At 36.0% G+C, this 18,061-nt stretch overlaps 1 protein-coding gene across 4 annotated transcripts in view; it reads left to right on the forward strand.

Annotated features, from left to right (window-relative positions):
* Map2k4 (mitogen-activated protein kinase kinase 4) overlaps window positions 1–18,061 on the forward strand; it is a 149,673-nt gene that overhangs the window by 122,982 nt on the left and 8,630 nt on the right. For all 4 annotated transcript variants that reach the window (XM_074046851.1, XM_074046849.1, XM_020174000.2 and 1 more), the window contains 2 exons: window positions 13,476–13,553; window positions 16,954–17,102. In XM_074046851.1, the coding sequence (XP_073902952.1) occupies window positions 13,476–13,553; window positions 16,954–17,102 (227 nt within the window). The remainder of the gene's footprint in view (window positions 1–13,475; window positions 13,554–16,953; window positions 17,103–18,061) is intronic.

Here is an 18,061-nt window from a genome sequence, read left to right on the forward strand (position 1 = left end):
CAGAACTTTCTCAAAAGAAGAAATTCAAATGGCCAAAAAACACATGAAAAATGCTCACCATCTCTGGCAATAAAGGAAATGCAAATTAAAACCACACTAAGATTCCACCTCACCCCTGTTAGAATAGCCATCATGAGCAACACCACTAACAACAGGTGTTGGCAAGGATGTGGGGGAAAAAGGAACCCTCTTAACTGCTGGTGGGAAGGTAAACTAGTACAACCGCTCTGGAAAAAAATTTGGAGGCTTTTTAAAAATCTACACATTGATCTACCATATGATCCAGCATATTGGGGATATACCCAAAAGAATGTGACACAGGTTACTCCAGAGGCACTTGCACACCCATGTTTATTGCAGCACTATTCACAATAGCCAAGTTATGGAAACAGCCATGATGCTCCATCACTGACAAATGGATTAAGACAATGTGGTATTTATATATAATGGAATTTTATGCAGCCATGAAGAAGAACGAAATGTTATCATTCACTGGTAAATGAATGGAATTGGAGAACATAATTCTGAGTGAGGTTAGCCTGGCCCAAAAGACCAAAAATTGTATGTTCTCCCTCATATGCGGACATTAGATCAAGGGCAAACACAAGAGGATTGAACTTTGGTCACATGATAAAGCGAGAGCACACAAGGGAGGTATGAGGATAGGTAAGACACCTAAAAAACTAGCTAGCATTTGTTGCCTCCAACGCAGAGAAACTAAAGCAGATACTTTAAAGCAACTGAGGCCAATAGGAGAAGGGGACCAGGAACTAGAGAAAAGGTTAGTTCGAGAAGAATTAATTTAGAAGGTAACACACATGCACAGGAAATCAATGTGAGTCAACTCCCTGTATAGCTATCCTTATCTCAACCAGCAAAAACCCTTGTTCCTTCCTATTATTGCTTATACTCTCTCTACAACAAAATTAGAAATAAGGGCAAAATAGTTTCTGCTGGGTAGCGAAGGGTGGTAAGGGAGGGAGTGGGGGTGGGAGGGGAAAGGGGGGAGAAATGACCCAAACATTGTATGCACTTATGAATAAAATAAAAATTAAAAAAAAAAGAAATATAGATTTGCAGTTAAGTTAACCAGTACTATTTCTGTTTATTAGTTGAATTATTCCTTCTTTTTTGTTTGAGACAGGGCCTTGCTATGTAGCTCAGGCTAGCCTGGAACTTGAGATCTTTCTGTCTCAGCCTCCTGAGTATTGGGATTACAGACATGCAACATCACACCAGCTTGGGTTATTTATTTCTGAATGTGAGACAGCTGCCCCTCATAGTCTGGTCATAAATTGGTGATGTTTTTCTTCTAAGAATGGCTTGTTACTTCCATTTTCAAGTAAATTTAGATTTATTGTTTAAGAAAGCATATTGCAGTAGTCAGGGAGACATTTCTAGGTCTGATTTTATTTCCCCTCTGTAGGATGCATATATATCTTTGAATGTGTGTGTGTGTGTGTATATATATATATGTATATGTATATTCCCAAATGGAATGCACGTGTCACTGCTTGTACCTATTAACCTTAAATAATTTAGTCTTAGTCCACAACATTTTTACTTCCTGGTAGAAAAATTTCTTGGTAAAAGTTCATTTTGAGATCCCATTGTATTACTATTTCTGTTTTTGAAAATGTTAAATTTGTTTCAACAACTTCACATTGATAGGTTTGTAAATGTGTTTTTTATTGGGCTATTTCCCTAATAAAATTATTAAAAATAAAGAATATAGGCATACTTTGTTACTACACTTTGTTTTATTGGCTATATTGTGTATTTTACAAAGTAAAAGTTTGTGGCAACCCTTGAGCAAATCTTTTGGTGACATTTTTCCAACAACAGCATGAACTTTGTCTCTGTGTCATATTTTAGTAATTGTCTCAGTATTTCAGATTTTTTCATCACTGTATCTGTTGTGATGATTTGTGATCAGTGACCTTGGTGTTACAGTTGTAATTATTTTGCCTACCACAAGCTGTGCCTACATAAGACAGTGAAATTCATCAGCGTTTTGGTATTCTAACTGCTCTATCAGCCTAGCTAGACCTCTCTGACCAGAGACCTCCCTGTTTCCAGAGGTACAACATAATTGAAGTTAGGCCCGTTAATTATTCTGCTATAGCCTCTTTAAGTATTCAAGTGAAAGGAAGAATCTCAAGTCTCTCTCTTACAGTCAAAGCTAGAAATAATCAAACTTGGTGAGAAAGGCATGTGGAAAGTAGAGAAAGGCACCAGTCCACTTGTGAATGTAAAAGAAAAGTTATTGAAAATGAACAAGAAAGTGAAATACTGCTTACTTATACAGAGAAAGTTTTAGTAGTTTGTATAGAAGATCAAACCAGCCACAACATTCCAAAGCCTAATCCAGAGCAAAGCCCTAACTTTTTAAAAATATTTCTTTTAAGTATGAGAGAGGTAAGGAAGGTGCAGAAGAAAAGTTTGAAGTTAGCAGAGTTTGGATCATGAGGTGTAAGGAAAGAAAGTATCTCCATGACACAAAAGTGCAAGACGATGCAGCAGGTGCTAATATAGAAGAAACTATTGCAGGATACCTAAAAATTCTCACTAAGAAAGTTGATGAAGGTAGGTCTACTAAACAATAGATTTTCAGTATAGATCAAATAGCCTTTTATTGGAAGAAGATGACATGTAAGACTTTCATAACTGAGAAAAAAAGTCCATGCCTGTCTTCAAATGTCAGGCTGACTCTTACTAGGGACTAAGGCAGTGGGTGACTTGATGCTGAAACTAGTACTTATTTACCATTCTGGAAATCGTGGGAGCCTTAAGAATTTTACTAAATCTACTCTGTTTGTGGTATATAAGTGGAACTGGATCCTGGATAGAAGCACATCTGTTTACAACATAGTGTCCCTATTTAAAACTCACTCTTGAGACCTACTTGTCTGAAAATACAAGTCCTTTGAAAATATTGCTTGTTGAGAGTGCACCTTGTCACCCAGAAGGTCTAATGGAGGTGTACAAGATTAATGTTTCCATACCTGCTAATGTAGCATCAGTTCTGTAGTCCAGGGATCAAGGAGTAACTGACTTTCAAATAAACTTGTTTCTTTGTTTTATGTGTTTGTTTGGTGGGACTGGAATTTGAACTCAGGGTGTTGACTTGACAGGCAGGTACTCAACCGCTTGAGCCACTCCTCCAGCCTGTAAGAAACATATTTTTTAAGGCTGACACTGCCATAGGTAGAGATTCCTCTAGTGGATCTGGGCAAAGTAAATTGGGAACCTTCTAAAAAGGATCCACTCAACTAGATGCCATTAAGAGCAGTCATGCTTCATGGGAGAAGGTGAGCATATGCACATTAATAGGAGTTCGGAAAAAGTTGCTCACAATTTTCATGAATGACCATGAGAGGCTCAAGACTTCATTGGAGGAAATAATATCAAGAGAAACAGAATTAGACGTGGAGTCTGAACAAATGAGTGAAAAGTTCTCCTGCTGGCAAAATGTTATTAAAAGAGCATTGCGTGCTACAGAGAGATCTTTCATACAAAAGTCAGTAGATGCAGCAAACATCTTCGTCTTAATTTTAAGACTAAAAATTGCCACAGCCACCCCAGCCTTTAACCCCAGCCACCTAGACCTGTCAGCAGCCGTCAACATCAAGGCAGGACCCTCCCCCAGCAAAAAAAAAATGACTGTTCGAGGAAAACTCAAATGAGTGTTAGCATTTTTAGCAATAAAGTATTTTTTCTTAGGGTATGCGTGTTGTTTACATTGGTATCTAATGCTGTTACTCAGTCAGTAGACTACAGAATAATGTGAGAACAACATTTATTTGCACTGGCAAACCAAAAAAGTTATGTGACCTGCTTCATTGCAATACTTGCTTTATTTTGGTGGTCTAGAGCTAGACCCACAGCTATCTGTGAAATAGGCTGTTGTAAAACGGAGAATGTTGTTATGCATAATACATTCTTAAAGCATAAAAAAAGTTTTTCTGTGAGTATGTATACTGTGTCATTCTTATGCACATAGTACTTCTTGTCTATTGGTATTTTTCTAAGTTGACATTTTCATATATAACTAATTGAGCCCTGAAAATTATGTAACTTTCTATTTTTGTCAACCTAAATGAAACTCTGCTGTAAACATTTTAAAACTTCACACAGTTCTATTTTATCTTATTTATCTTTTATGAGTTTGTTTACTAAACATTTGTCACAAGTGAACTAAGAAGTTGGGCCAGAAGGTTTTAGTCATATCATAATTTCATAAGCCAGAATAGAATCTCCTTTTAATGTAATGGGTTTTTGTTATGTATCTATATATTATTAATAAAGTTAAATGCTTTTTATTATTGTTTCCACTTTTATATATTATGTTTGCCCTATTTTTCTATTAGAATGTTGATCAAAATTGATATAAAATAGAATTTTAACCCCTTCTCAATTAATTTATATGTGCATTCTCAGAGGTTATCATTTGTCTTTAAATTTTACATTTTTTTTGTTGAATTATGAAAACAGAGAATTCTAATGCCAGGAACTTATCTTTTTGTCCACCCTCCCCCCACAGTACTAAGGATTGAGCCCAGGGCCTTGCACATGTTAGGAAAAGCATTCTACCATGAGCATACGCTGTCCCCAGTTTGAATTGTTAACTTTCAGATGGCTGGCCATGATCATGTCTTAAAAAAAATCTTTCTCATCAGGACTAGAAATAGTTGCAGAATTTCGATACCTAAATTTAAGGTTGTTTTTCATCAGTACTGGGAATTCAACCAAGGGCCTTGTGCATGTTAGGCAAACACTCTTCCACTGAGTTACAGCCTTAGCCCATGCTTTTGTTTTTTTATTTCATTTTTAAGTCTTACTACAAACAGTACTGCTAAAACTCCATTATTTAGAATTAATGCTCCTATACTAAATTCTTAGATTTTGAACTATTTCTGCATTTTATTGCTGTTATTTTTCAAATGGATATTAGTATCTTTTGTAAAAAACTGGAATCTCGTTATTTTCTTAAACTTTCTATTTTATAATATTGAGTCTTCCTCCCTCAAAAAAATAATAGTATTTATCTCCATTCAAGTTGTCTTAGTGTTTCTTGTTAATTTTTTTCATATAGGCTGGATGTATATAAGTCTTTTTTTGCATTACACTTGTCATCTCTTAAGCACCTGTGATACCAAGTGTCTGTGCCTTTTCTCTTTTCATTTTTTTTAGATCCAATCTATTGTTTTTTTTTAATTCCCATCAATCTACTTTAACTGTTTTCATCAGAATAAGCCCTATCTTCCAGTTTGCCAAAGCCAGTGATTAGTTCTGAGAGTTCTGACTCATGATCTTCCTTAATCTATCTGAAATGTTTATAATACTGTATTCTTGAAACACTTTTGTTATTTGATTTTTTTAGGACATTACCCTTGCTAGTAGGTTCTATCACTAGCTGGCTTTACCAGTCCTCATTGTTTGAGCCATTGATGTTTCTTACCTATCTATTGCTGTGGTCTCCATATTGGTTTCCCTGTTTGTATTGTCTGTTCACAGCATAGCAGCCAGGGGAGGCCTGTAAAATCATCAAGTTAAAAAGCTGAGCTAGTGTACATCTGTAGTCCCAGCTACTTGGAGGGTGAGGCAGGAGGTACTGGAGCCCAGAACATTGTGAGACCCCCGTCTCAGTAAAAAAAAATCAAGCACACAATAAATGAGGGAAGGAAGAAGTCAGATATTACTAGTCCTTTGCTTAAAACTCACTGGAGTCCTTACCATGAGCCTGTAAGAACCTACCTGGCCCTCAGTTGTCTTTCTGAGTGTTTTCTTTGTACCTTCCTCTCTTTGCTGAGTTCCAGCTGCCATGCTGACCTTGCCCTTACACAAATAGATGGGGGATTTTTCCATCTCTGTCCTTTCCTTTGCCTCTTCAACCCCTTCCTCTGTGAATATGTCTAGTGTGCTATTCTTTTACTTTGGTTAATCTTTGAACAAATATTACATCCTTAGAAAATCTTTCCTGGACCACCACATCTGAAGTAGCACCTTACATCAATCATTATCTCCTTAATCCTATTTTGTTTCTTAGCCCTTTACCTCCACCTGTTTGTTTTGTAGTACGTACCTCTTGGGTATATTGTGAGCCCTTTGAGATCAAAGTATTTGTTTTGTTCACTGCTAGAGTTATGGGTGCTAAGATGGATTTTTTAAAATTTCTTTTATTTATATGTGCACACAATGTTTGGGTCATTTCTCCCCCCCTTCCCCCTACCCCTTCCCTTTCCCCCACCCCCTCTATCTTCCTCCCTACCCCCTCGCTTCCAGGCAGAAACTATTTTGCCCTTATCTCTAATTTTGTTGAAGAGAGAGTATAAGCAATAATAGGAAGGACCAAGGGTTTTTGCTAGTTGAGATAAGGATAGCTGTACAGGGAGTTGACTCACATTGCTTTCCTGTTCATATGTGTTGTTATTTTGAATGGGGTATGTTTTTCTGGCAAACACTTGCTAATATAAAGTAAAGCTATTTGATTTATGATCAGTCAACTTACTGATATGCTTTAAAAGAGTAAGTTTCATATGGTACTCATGGTATCATGCCACAAATAATTTTGCCTTGGTCATTCTCATATTTGTTGATCTTTCTCATAGATTTTAAATCTTTCTCACATTTACTTTTGTTGCTTTGCCTACAACTTTTAGATCAGTGTTGAATCATAGTAGGATTCTTGGGTGACATCAATAGTAAGATTGTGGTTTCTTTTTCTTTCTTTCTTTTTTTTTTTTTTTTTTTTTTTTTGTGGTACCGGGTCTTGAACTCAGCCTGCTTGAGTCACTCCATTAGACCTTTTTTTTTTTTTTCTTTAGATAGGATCTCATGAACTGTTTGTCCAGGCTGGCTTCAAACCCAGACCCTCTTGATATCTCCCTCCTGAGTAGCTAGGATTACAGGCGTGAGCCACTGGTGCCGGGCAACAGTTTCTGATTTGAAAGCAAATGCCTCCCGAATATTGTTGAAGAGTTTCCTTCTGTTTTGGTTTGCTAAGTTATGTGTGTGCTGTATGTGAGGGTGTGAGATAGAGAATGAATAAACCAAGAGTGGCTGCTAAATTTTGTTAAATGTCTTTTGGTATTATTAACTGCATGACAAAATGTTTCCCGTGTAGTTTTCAATAGGACAAATGATTGTTACATGTATTCCCCATGGTTGAACCACTCTGGCATTCCAGAAATAACCCTGCGTGGTTCATGATTTGTATGTTCATGTGGCATTGGTTTAACCATTTACTTTGTAAAAACTCTACATGAGTTATGCTAGCTTTAAATTTAGATTGAGAAAAATTCTATTGTTCATACTGTAAAAATTGTTGATTATGTAACAAGCAAAAAAATTTCTTTGGCCTTCTTCTCAGCTCAGAAATTTCCAGTCTTCAGTCTTGAAGTTGGCATAGTTTTCTGTTCATCGAGGTTCAGATTTATCTTAGCCAAGAATTTTTGGGGGAAGGATAGATGATTCCTTGAGAACTATGAAGTTAGAATCAACATTTGGAAGGTTTGTGCATAGGAGGATACACATGCATATGCATATTTATACCTATATGTATTTTGACTTGCTTAGTTGTTTTAAATGTTAAGGGTAAAAACTGGAGTGTTTTTTAATGTCCAACTGTATTGTAGTTTTAAAATATGTCCACGATTTCTTTAATGCAGCTCACTTCAAAAGTAGAGAATAAGTATATGAACATAGACTGAACCTTGTGACTTGTTTCTAATGAATAGCAGGTAGCAGAAAAAACTGTGTGTGTCTTCTGAGAATAGGTCATAAAAAGGCACTATGTCCACTTTCTTTCTTTTTGGCCTGCTCACTTTGGGGGAATCCATGTTTTGAAAACACTCAGGCAGTTTTATGAAGAGCCTATTTGGTTCCTACCAATAGCCTTGTAAATGAGATTGGTGACAAATCCTCCTACCCCAGTAAAGCATTCTGCCTGAGCTCACCTCTTGTAGTTTCATGAGAGATCCTGTTAAGATACTCCCAGAATGTGAATTCACATGAGATAAGGAATGCTTCTTGTTTTCAGCTAGTAAGTTTTGACATTCGTTGTGCAACATAGCTAACTAATACAAAGCGTCTAATTGACTTTTTATCTTTGGGGTATTAACTTGTTTCCGTAGCATTTTAACCTATGCAGTTCTGACTTTCAGGACGTACTGTGGTTGTTTGTGGCTTGACAAATGATCACTTAAAAATGAAATATTAGAAAAGATCTGTATTATTAATTATATTTACGCAGCACTTTTTTGCCTCTTTAATGAAAAGGAATTGAGAACTTGTTCAGAATTTGTTAACATTGTGATTACCAGTTTCTCCTTATTCACTAGGTTTTATTTTATGTATTCCACTATGAACTAACTTGAGTTGTATATCTTTTGTATATTATGTGTATTTTTGATATGAAATCATTTCATCTTTGTTTTTGCTTTTTTAAAAAAATTAATGGTGTACTCTCTGTTCTCTAAAATAGTATTTCCCTGTTATGCTTGTAAAAAGCATTCTGTTTTTCAAGCCTGTATTTATGATTAGTATCTAGAATACAGGATCTTTGAAGAACTTCCTCAATCTTAGGTCTGTACTTTTCAAAGAATAACTTTCAAAATGTTCACTTAATAAGCAAATAAAGAATATGTTAAAAATGTGTTTAGCTCATAAACAAAAACTTTGTATACTCAGGATGTTGTAAAGCTGGCTCAGAGTGTTTGATTAATTATGATCACAGAAAATAGAAGGTTGCACTGAGGTTGCTAGGTTAAATATCTAGTCATTAGGTAAAATTATTTCTAGGTCATTAAAAAGGTAATTTTTGGGGTCATTTGCATTTGTACTGAAAAAAAGTCTTCAGGTTATCAAGTAACATAAGTGTCTGGACCCTAATGTGTGCTAAATAATCAAGAAAGACAAAAGCACACTTAAATATTCCTTGGGTAAGCTTTAATGTTCCACCATTGCATTAAAAAGAGACGGAATGGTTTTTGACCTTATTTCCAGGAGTTGATTAAGTTTTCCTAACCTGTACATGCTACAAATTCTAGCTCCTTCATGACATAAAGATACAAGGAAGTTTCAAAATGACATTAGCACCATACAAGTGATAGCTCCCAAGCTTAAGTATGTACTTTGAGTGTTGGCAAATACAGTTACTCATGTAATCACAGTCAGGGTATCACCTGTTACTTGAAAAAGATTTCTTTGCATTTTTCTCAGATGTTCTTTGCCTTATACCTTCCACTCCTACCTAAGGCAACTATCCATCCTACTTGCTGTCACTATCAATTTTGTTTTTGCTTTGTTTTCTTTTGAAAAGACACTGAATATTTTTATTGTAGTTAAAAACGTCAAATTTACCACCTTAACTTTTATTTATTTATTTTTTTTTTTGGCAGTACTGGGGTTTGAACTCAGGGCCTCACGATTTCTAGGCAGGCGCTCTACCACTTGAGCCACTCTGCCAGCCCAGATTGTAACCATTTTTAAGTGTACAGGCCTCTTTAGTGTTAAGTATATTTACATTGTATGGGACAAATCTCCAGAACTTTTGACTTACGTATTTGTTATCCAACAGTGGAAATAATTAAACATTTTTTAGTGCCTCTGTGCAACCAACAATTTTTTTCAGATCCCTGAATTTTCAGAATACTCTGAATATCACCATGATGCATAAACTACCCCAAAATATAAAGCACCAGTACTCTGACTTTTTTAGGTTATTTCTGTTTTATTTTCTGTTCAAGATCTTTCCACCAGCCATTATCTTCTTTGGGTCACTCTCTACTTGATCATGCCGTACTGTTTTCTTCCATCTTAAATGATTTTCTTGAGAATACTTTCTTTTGTGACATTTATATAAGTGCTTACAATCTATCTTAGGGTCATCCCTACTGTTTTTCTCTTTTATCCCCCTTCTCCCTCTTCTTAGAAAAATTTCAACAGGTTTTACTGTTCTGTTTTCATACATGAACACAAACTGTTTCTACTGTATTTGCCTTCCTTCACCCTTTCCTTATGCCCTCCAACTGGTGCCCACCCCTAGACAGGAACTGTTTTACCTTCCTGACCTTCATTTGTTAAAAAAGAACATTTTTGTTAGTTTATGATAGTTATCCAGGGGGGTTCATTGTGACATTTCCATATATATATATATGTATGTATTATACCCTGAATTGGTTCATCCTCTTCATTATTCTCCCTTCTGTCCCATTCCCCTTCTTATGGTGACTTCAATAAGTTTCAGTATTCCATCTTCCTACTTATATAGAAAGTACATCAACCATATTTGCCCTCCTTACTTCATTTGCTCTTCCCCTCCTGCTAGTGCTCTCCCCTTTACGTGACCTGTTTTATGTTCCTGTCCTTCATTGTTTAGGTGTCTATTCATTGTTCAGTGGGAATTTTGCCTTGGTATTTTACCTATAAATATATTGTGCAGAAACTTGAGTTCCATATAAATATAATCATTTGTTTGTTTTTGCAGACAGGGTCTTGCCATGTATCTCAGGCTGGCTTGAACTCATGACCCTCCTGCCTTAGACTCCCAAGTGCTGCGATTGCAGATATACTACCATACCTACAATGCGAACTTATTTGTGTCTGCCTTCTTTCTTTCAGCATGTTTTGAAGATCTGTCCATGTTGGCATGTGTATTAGTTCATTCTGCTGTATTCTTGAGAAGTTTTGTATTGTACTGATCTCCATTCACTCATTCATCTGTGGATATTGTGATTGTACTGAGTATTTTTGTACCTAGTATGTTTCTCTGTTCACTTAAGGTCTCATTGCCATTAGCAGTGTTTTGTAATTTTCAGTGTGAAGTACTTAGTCACTTTGAAAAATCTTTGCTAAAGAATTCATAGGTTTTGGTACTGTTGTGAATGGAGTTAAATTTTTTTTGATCTTTTACTATTATTACATAGAAACACAGCTAGTTTCTATATGTTGGCATTGGCATCTTGTAACCTTACTAGTCCAGTTTTGTTGTTAGTTTTAATAGGAATTCCCTATGTAAAGAGTTCTACAAATTCAAATGTCTCTGAATAAAGGCAATAATTTCTTTGTTCTCTTTTGCCTTTCTGTACAGACCACAGCCCAATACAGTGCTATTTAGAAATAGAGTAGACATCTTTTCCTTGATCCCAGTACTGCTTTAATTAGAAAGGAAGTGTTCTATGTTCCACCAGTAAGTATGGGATTAGCTCCATGTTACTCTGTGTACCTTTTGTGAAATTGTTTATTGTTGCTTTTGTTAATAATGGATTTTGAATCTTGTCAGATGTTAATTCTACATCTATTGAGATGATCGTATAATTTGTCTCTATTCTAAATATGGTGCATTTTGTTGATATTTCTCATGTTAAACTAATATTGTATTCCTGTGGAAAATTCCACATGGTTACCTCCTCCTGTGTTGCTGGATTGTATTTGCTTATATTTTGTTAGTGATTTTCGAGTCTTTGTGTACAGAGATATGTCTTGCAACATCTTTGTCAGGCTTTTGCGAGTACTTGTGCTGGCCTTGCCAAATGAGTTGGGAAGCATACCGTCTTTCCCTGATTTTTTTTAAAGAAATTTGTTATTTCTTCCTTGCTTGTTTGAAAAAGTTCACCAGTGAGTGCTTCTAAGTTAGTTTTTAATAATAAATTCATTAAATAACATAGTCCTAAGTTATTCATATTTCTATATTATTTTTTCACTTTTCTCTTATTTTCTACACATTTTAAACAGTTGTCAATTTCATCAATTCCTTTCAGACCATTTTCATTTTGACTTTAGTAATTTGAATCTTTTTCTTTTGGTCAGTGTAACTTAAGGTATATCAGTGTTGTTCTTTCCCAGGAATCACTCTGGTTTTTACTTTTCTCTATTACTGTTTTTTTTTCTATTACTGTTTCACTCTCCTTTTATTACTTCCTCCCTGTTGCTTGCTTGCTTTCTAACATGTTAAGCTGTAAAGTTAGGTTATTGATTTGAGATGTCTATTTGAATATATGCATTTAACACTTTCCTTCTGAGTACTACTTTCATTGTATCTCATAGATTTTGATGTAATTTTATTTTCATTTAGTTTAAGCTGTTTTTTTGGTTTTTTTTTTTTTTTTTTACTGTTGCTTGAAAAATTCTTTGATCCATGCGTTATTTAGAAAGTGTTGTTTAATCTCCAGACATCTGAGGATTTTCTAGGTATCTTCTGTTACTGATTTCTAGTTCCATTATTTTGTCATCTGAAAACATGATTTGCATGATTTAATTCTTTTAAAATACCATGTATTTTATGCCCTAGAATATGGTATGTTTTAGTATTACATGGGAATTTGAGCAAACAGTTTATCTTGCTGTTGTTGGGTAGAGTATTCATTCTCTTGGTTAAATACCTGGGACTATTATGTAATGTGCATCTTATCAGGCAAATAAATATATTTATAGCTAAAACAACTAGTTTTGGTGAAAAATGATGCATCACATGTTCTGATGTACTCATGTTCAAATTAATATGTGTATGTCTCCAAATTAGTCATTACTGGCAGGCAGAGAATGTGACACACTGAAATACGATGCTTCCTCTGTACACTTCTTCCAGCAGTAGTTACTGTTAGCCTCATTGAAGGACCCATTGTCAACTCTGTGCCACTGATAACCTTCTTCTACTTTTCTTCTCCTTCTCCGACACTGTAAAAGATGGTGCCTAATTCCAAGGAAATGTAAAAATGCTTCCTTCCTTCACAGAAGTTACTAAAAACAGGTTTTGTGCTGGCGAAGTGGCTCAAATGGTAGAATGCTTGCCTAACAAGCTTGAGGCCCTGAGTTCATACTCTGTATGCTCCACCCCCCCCCCAAAAAAAAAGAGAGATTAAAGGCGGGTTTTGCTGTTCATGTGACAGGATAATATGTTAGTCCCTTTTACTGCTTTTATTTGGTTAAAGATGACTAGAATCTTTAAAGATAATGATAGAGATAAATTTAGCTTTATCATAAAGAATTGGTGGGATAATTGTAATAATTTTAGCTCATGTTTTTCTTTTTGCATCTCCAATATATTGTGGTATGGCCTTATCCACTGAAACAAAGACTGGTAAAAATCAGAACTTTAGTCTTTTTTTTTCTCTCCAATTTATCACTAGTTGCTTCAAATTTGACCATATAATTCTTTTTCTCCATTTTTCCTGGATTCTCCCCAGCCGCCTTTTCTCCTTCTGGCCATTCTCCACTTTAGTTTTGTAAAAATTAGAAGAGTTGCTATGTGTTCCCTTCATGGAATTAACCATTGAGTTGACTTGGGATTTTTTTGTTGATGTTTTGTTTGTTTTTTATTATAATAATGGCTTTCTGTTACTCCCAGTCTGGCCTTATATATAAATTGTTTTAGTAAGATGCTGATATTTTGGCTACCTATCAGGCTATTGCTTCCATTTGCTTGTTCTTCAAGATAAGCATAATTAATACCTTGACTTCTCTTTGTGTTCCAGCCTGAAAGAATAGACCCAAGTGCATCACGACAAGGATATGATGTCCGCTCTGATGTCTGGAGTTTGGGGATCACATTGGTATGTTTATGTTGAGTCAACTGTGTCTTGGTACTGTGCCAATAAGATATTTAGAAGTGAAAGACACTGAGAAAGAATAGTGAGAAAGTTACTAATTTGCAAAAATCAAGCACAAACAAAATAAACTTTTCTTCCTTACATATGGTCTGTATTGAAATTTTGGTTCCATTAAAAAAGAGTCTGTTTCAGTTTGACTGTTTCAACAAAATATCATAAACTCAGTAACTTATCCAGAACAGAAATTTAAGGCTGAGGATGATGCTTAATCATAGAGTGCTTGCCTATCACACACAAAGCCTTGACTGGGTTCAATCCCCAGCACTGAAAAAGAAAGAAAGAAAGAAACACAACCCCCAGATTTATTTCTTACAGTTGTGGAAACTGGGAAGTCAAGGCACTGACAAGTAATTTTATGTAGTGAGCTGCTTTTTGGTTTCTAGAAGGATGTCTTCTTGCTTGTGTCCTCAAATGGCAGAAGGGGCAAGGGACCAGTGTAGGTCTGTCTTATAAGAGCACTAATGCTATTTCTGAGGGCTTCACTCTGATCACCAAACACTTCCCCAAAGCCCCACCTCTTAATATCATCACCTTTGGGATTAGGTTTCAACTCTAAATTTTAAGGGGATACAGTCTATAGCAATGTCTTTATGTGCTTATTTCCTTTTTCAAATTTTTTTTTCTTGTGTTTGCTGTTCTACTGCGGCTTGCTGTGATTTTTCTTTTCCTTCTTCAGATTTTTAGATAGCTTTTATATCTTTTTTCATGTTTTTTGTAAATTTTCTGCCCCTGGTGGAGCTGTCCTGTGAGATATACAGCCTAAACCTCTTCCTTCTTTTTTCCTCTCATTTTCACTTTGAGTTAGCTAAGACTCTATAGTGCAGGCATAGAGCAATGAGCTTTTTTTGCAGCCTGCTAACCTGCATTTATTCATTGGCATTATGTGGTCCAGGCATCTTCTTCCTGCAGTCAAAGTCTCTCATACCCTTGTTAGCTATTTTTGGTGAGTAATGTTGCTAGGCTAGTGACTCTCTGTACAGAGAGTTTAATGGCTCACCTCTGAGTAGGGCTCCATGTACCTGTCCCTTATGATCAAATGTAAGAGATATCTTCTAGAGTCTGTTCTCATTTTAAAGCCAACTGGCTAAAATAAGGGTCTGGCAGCTGGTCCCAAAGACTATAGCAAGACCTGTAGATTGCATCTGAAGCAAATGTTTTTGTATAAAGGAATACTTAGAATTCTAAGTAACTAGAATTCAGAAATATCTCTGTGGCTTATAGTGGTTTGTTTTTTGGCAGTACTAGGATTTGAATTCAGGGCATTGTACTTTCTCTGCCACTTGAGCCATGACCCCAGCTCTTTTTACTTTAGGTATTTTTCACATAGGGTCACGTTTATGCTCAGGCCCGCCTTGGACTGCCATCTTCTTATTTACATTTCCTGAGTAGCTGGGATGATAGGCACACACCATTGTGCTGAACTCTTACTGATTGAGATGGGGTTCTTGATAACTTGCAATCTTCACCTCTCAAAGTAGCTAGGATTACAGGCTATTCCTGACCCTAACTAATTATGTTTTTAAAGGTAAGTGCATATTCCTTACAAAAAACAAAATTTTGTTTTGTGAAAGGTTTGTTTCATTTCATTTCGCTAAGACCTTATGCATGAGAGGCAGGAGCTCTACAACTGGTCTACACCCCAAACACATGTAAGGTTTCAACGTAGTAATTTTTAAAACAAGTTCCTATAAGTACCTTTAGTGAAGCCTTGTTCTTTAAAAGCAAGGTATGCAGCATTTACAATTGTTTAATTTATTTTTCATGAGAACAATCTTATAAAAATTGTGAAATATATGAAGTGAATTTCTACATTCCTAAGTCCTTCACTTTGTGATGTGTAGGCTACTTGTTCCTTCTCTTGTTAAAAACTGTTTTCTAGAATGAATCTAAGGAAGTTATTCCCTACTTTATAACCAGTAAGGTTTAACTTTTCAAAACATTTGTAAGTTTAACAAAAAGAAACCTCAGCCAAAGGAATAAATTTGTGTGCGTGTGTGTGTGTGTGTGTGTGTGTGTGTGTGTGTGTGTGTGTTGTGTATGTATGCTTTCCTGACCTTCCTGCTTTCCTGAACACACATGTATGAAAATGCAGACAGCAGTGAGCTGACAGAGCTCTTTGGGAAGGAAACTCTGAATTAGTTTTCTGAGATAGTGTCTGTCCTATACAACAGCTTCCTCTGTATTAAGTTTAGAACCTGATCCTTATATATCAGATGTCTGACAAGCATGTTGTAAAATATAATTCATTATCCTATGTAGTATATTTAGATGTATTTCTTAGAAAAACACGATTCCTAGGTTTTCATTATTTTCAGTACAGAGTGGGGAAAAGATGAGAATATGAGTCATTGGTTATTAGCAAATATATTTGACCTTTGACAAGTTGGGACGTATGTACTTAAGATTCTTCAGGAGTATACTGATAGAGTTTTAAAATACTGAGCCCTTTATTAGGGCTCAGAGAAAAATATTTGATTTCTACTTTTTTTTGGTGGGAGTGGGCTGGTACTGGTGTTTGAAATTAGAGCCTTGTACTTGCTAGGCAGGTGCTATATACACTTGAGCCACAGTCCCAGCCTTTTTTGGCTTTAGTTATTTTTCAGATAAGATCTTGTATTTTTGCCTGATTTCAGGCTGCCATCCTCCTACCTGTATCTCATGCATGTCTAAGGTTATAGGTCTGCACCACCACACCTGGCTTGTTGGTTGAGAGGGGTATCTCACTAACTTTTTGCCCAGGCTGGCCTTGAACCACAGTTCTCCCAATCTCTTGACTCTTAGGTAGCTGGGATTATAGGTGTGAACCACCACACTTGGCTTGACTTGATTTCCTTAGTGACAGTAAAATCTGGTTGTGGTTGAAGTTGTAGAACTACAGAATAGTTGTAGAACAGAATTTGCACATTGTTTCCTTCAAACTCAGATTGGACTTTTGTTTTACCTTAAAAAGAAATTAGACCACTATTCTAGACCATGGCCTTCCATTGAGATGAATACAGATTGTGCAGCAAGTCTATATCCTAAAAGTTTTAAACCAAGCCTTCCAGAGTCTCTCATAGAAAGGGAGTCAGAACCCAAGGCCTGCATTGAGGGGACATAGTGTAGGCTTCAGTTTGGTATTTGCATGTAGTTTGAGTTCTTGAGTTTAGTTAATATACAGTTTTCTATGTTATTTTGATTTCTAAATGTAGCCTTCATGATTCTGAGGATTCTACCTCAGCCTGGTCAGTAATCAACTCAGGCTTTAACAAGTTTTGGAGTTTAGGTTGTCATCATGGCCATCCCTGTGAGGAGCAGTAAATAATACCTACCACATTTGCTTTTTCCTTTTTGTTCTCTTTAGTACGAGTTGGCCACTGGCCGATTTCCTTATCCAAAGTGGAATAGTGTATTTGATCAACTAACTCAAGTCGTGAAAGGAGATCCTCCACAGCTGAGTAATTCTGAGGAAAGGGAATTTTCCCCAAGTTTCATCAACTTTGTCAACTTGTGGTGAGTACTGGATTTACCGATGCTGAAACACTTGTGATGAGAACAGTGAGTTGAAGTTGCTTAATCTTAGCTACATTGATGCTTAATACAGGGGAAGGGACTCTTCATCATATTACCCTGCCTTCCCAGCTAGTACTCTGAACCACTGCATCAGTATGGAAGGCTCCAGCTAGCCCAGAGAGCATTATCCTCTTATTCTGTTACTCAGGTATTGGTGAAAAATGGCCATGGGTAGTTGAGAAGCTGCTGCCTCCAGACCTCCAGTACCTTGTACAACAAATACTATTTTAAACCTCTAGGTGAGGCTGGTCATTTTGTTGTAGTGTGGGTCTCACAATGAAATTATACCAGAGTCATCAAATGAAGATGGTCAGATCATACTTTCAGGGGTGGATCTCTACTCTGTTAATAACACAGGGTGCAGTCAGGTATGGGTATATGTAGTAGAGTTCAAGCCCAAAGCTTAATTGGTAGAACTATATATGTTGGCTCTCTAAAACCTTATTCCAAAAAAAAGAGGTGTGAGCTCCATAGCTATTGATGTATCTTGTGTCAGTCTTTCAGAGGGGAAAAGAATCCCTCAACTTCTAGGTAGAAGAAGGCAATGTGAATGACTGAGATTGACTGTTTTTTTTCTTTTTAAAAGCAGTCTCTTGTGTACTAATTTGATATATACTGTTTGTATAATTTTATAAATGTACTAATTCTGTATATTCCATTTTTATGAAAAAGTTGCTTAAAATCATTTATATAAGTCATAGAGTGTAAATCTAAAAATGATCACCTGTGAACCTACACCAGGGTTTTTTTGTTTTCGTTTGTAAATTTGCAGGCTTCTGTATTGATTTTGTTCCACATATGTGTAGTACTTCTGTTTCCCTTGATACCGTAATAGATACCTGTTACAAACATCCATGTTCCATGGTTACTAGTGACTCCAGTCATTCCAAAGCATTAAG

Source organism: Castor canadensis, chromosome 11 (assembly GCF_047511655.1).
Source record: "Castor canadensis chromosome 11, mCasCan1.hap1v2, whole genome shotgun sequence".
Lineage (NCBI taxonomy): Eukaryota > Metazoa > Chordata > Mammalia > Rodentia > Castoridae > Castor > Castor canadensis.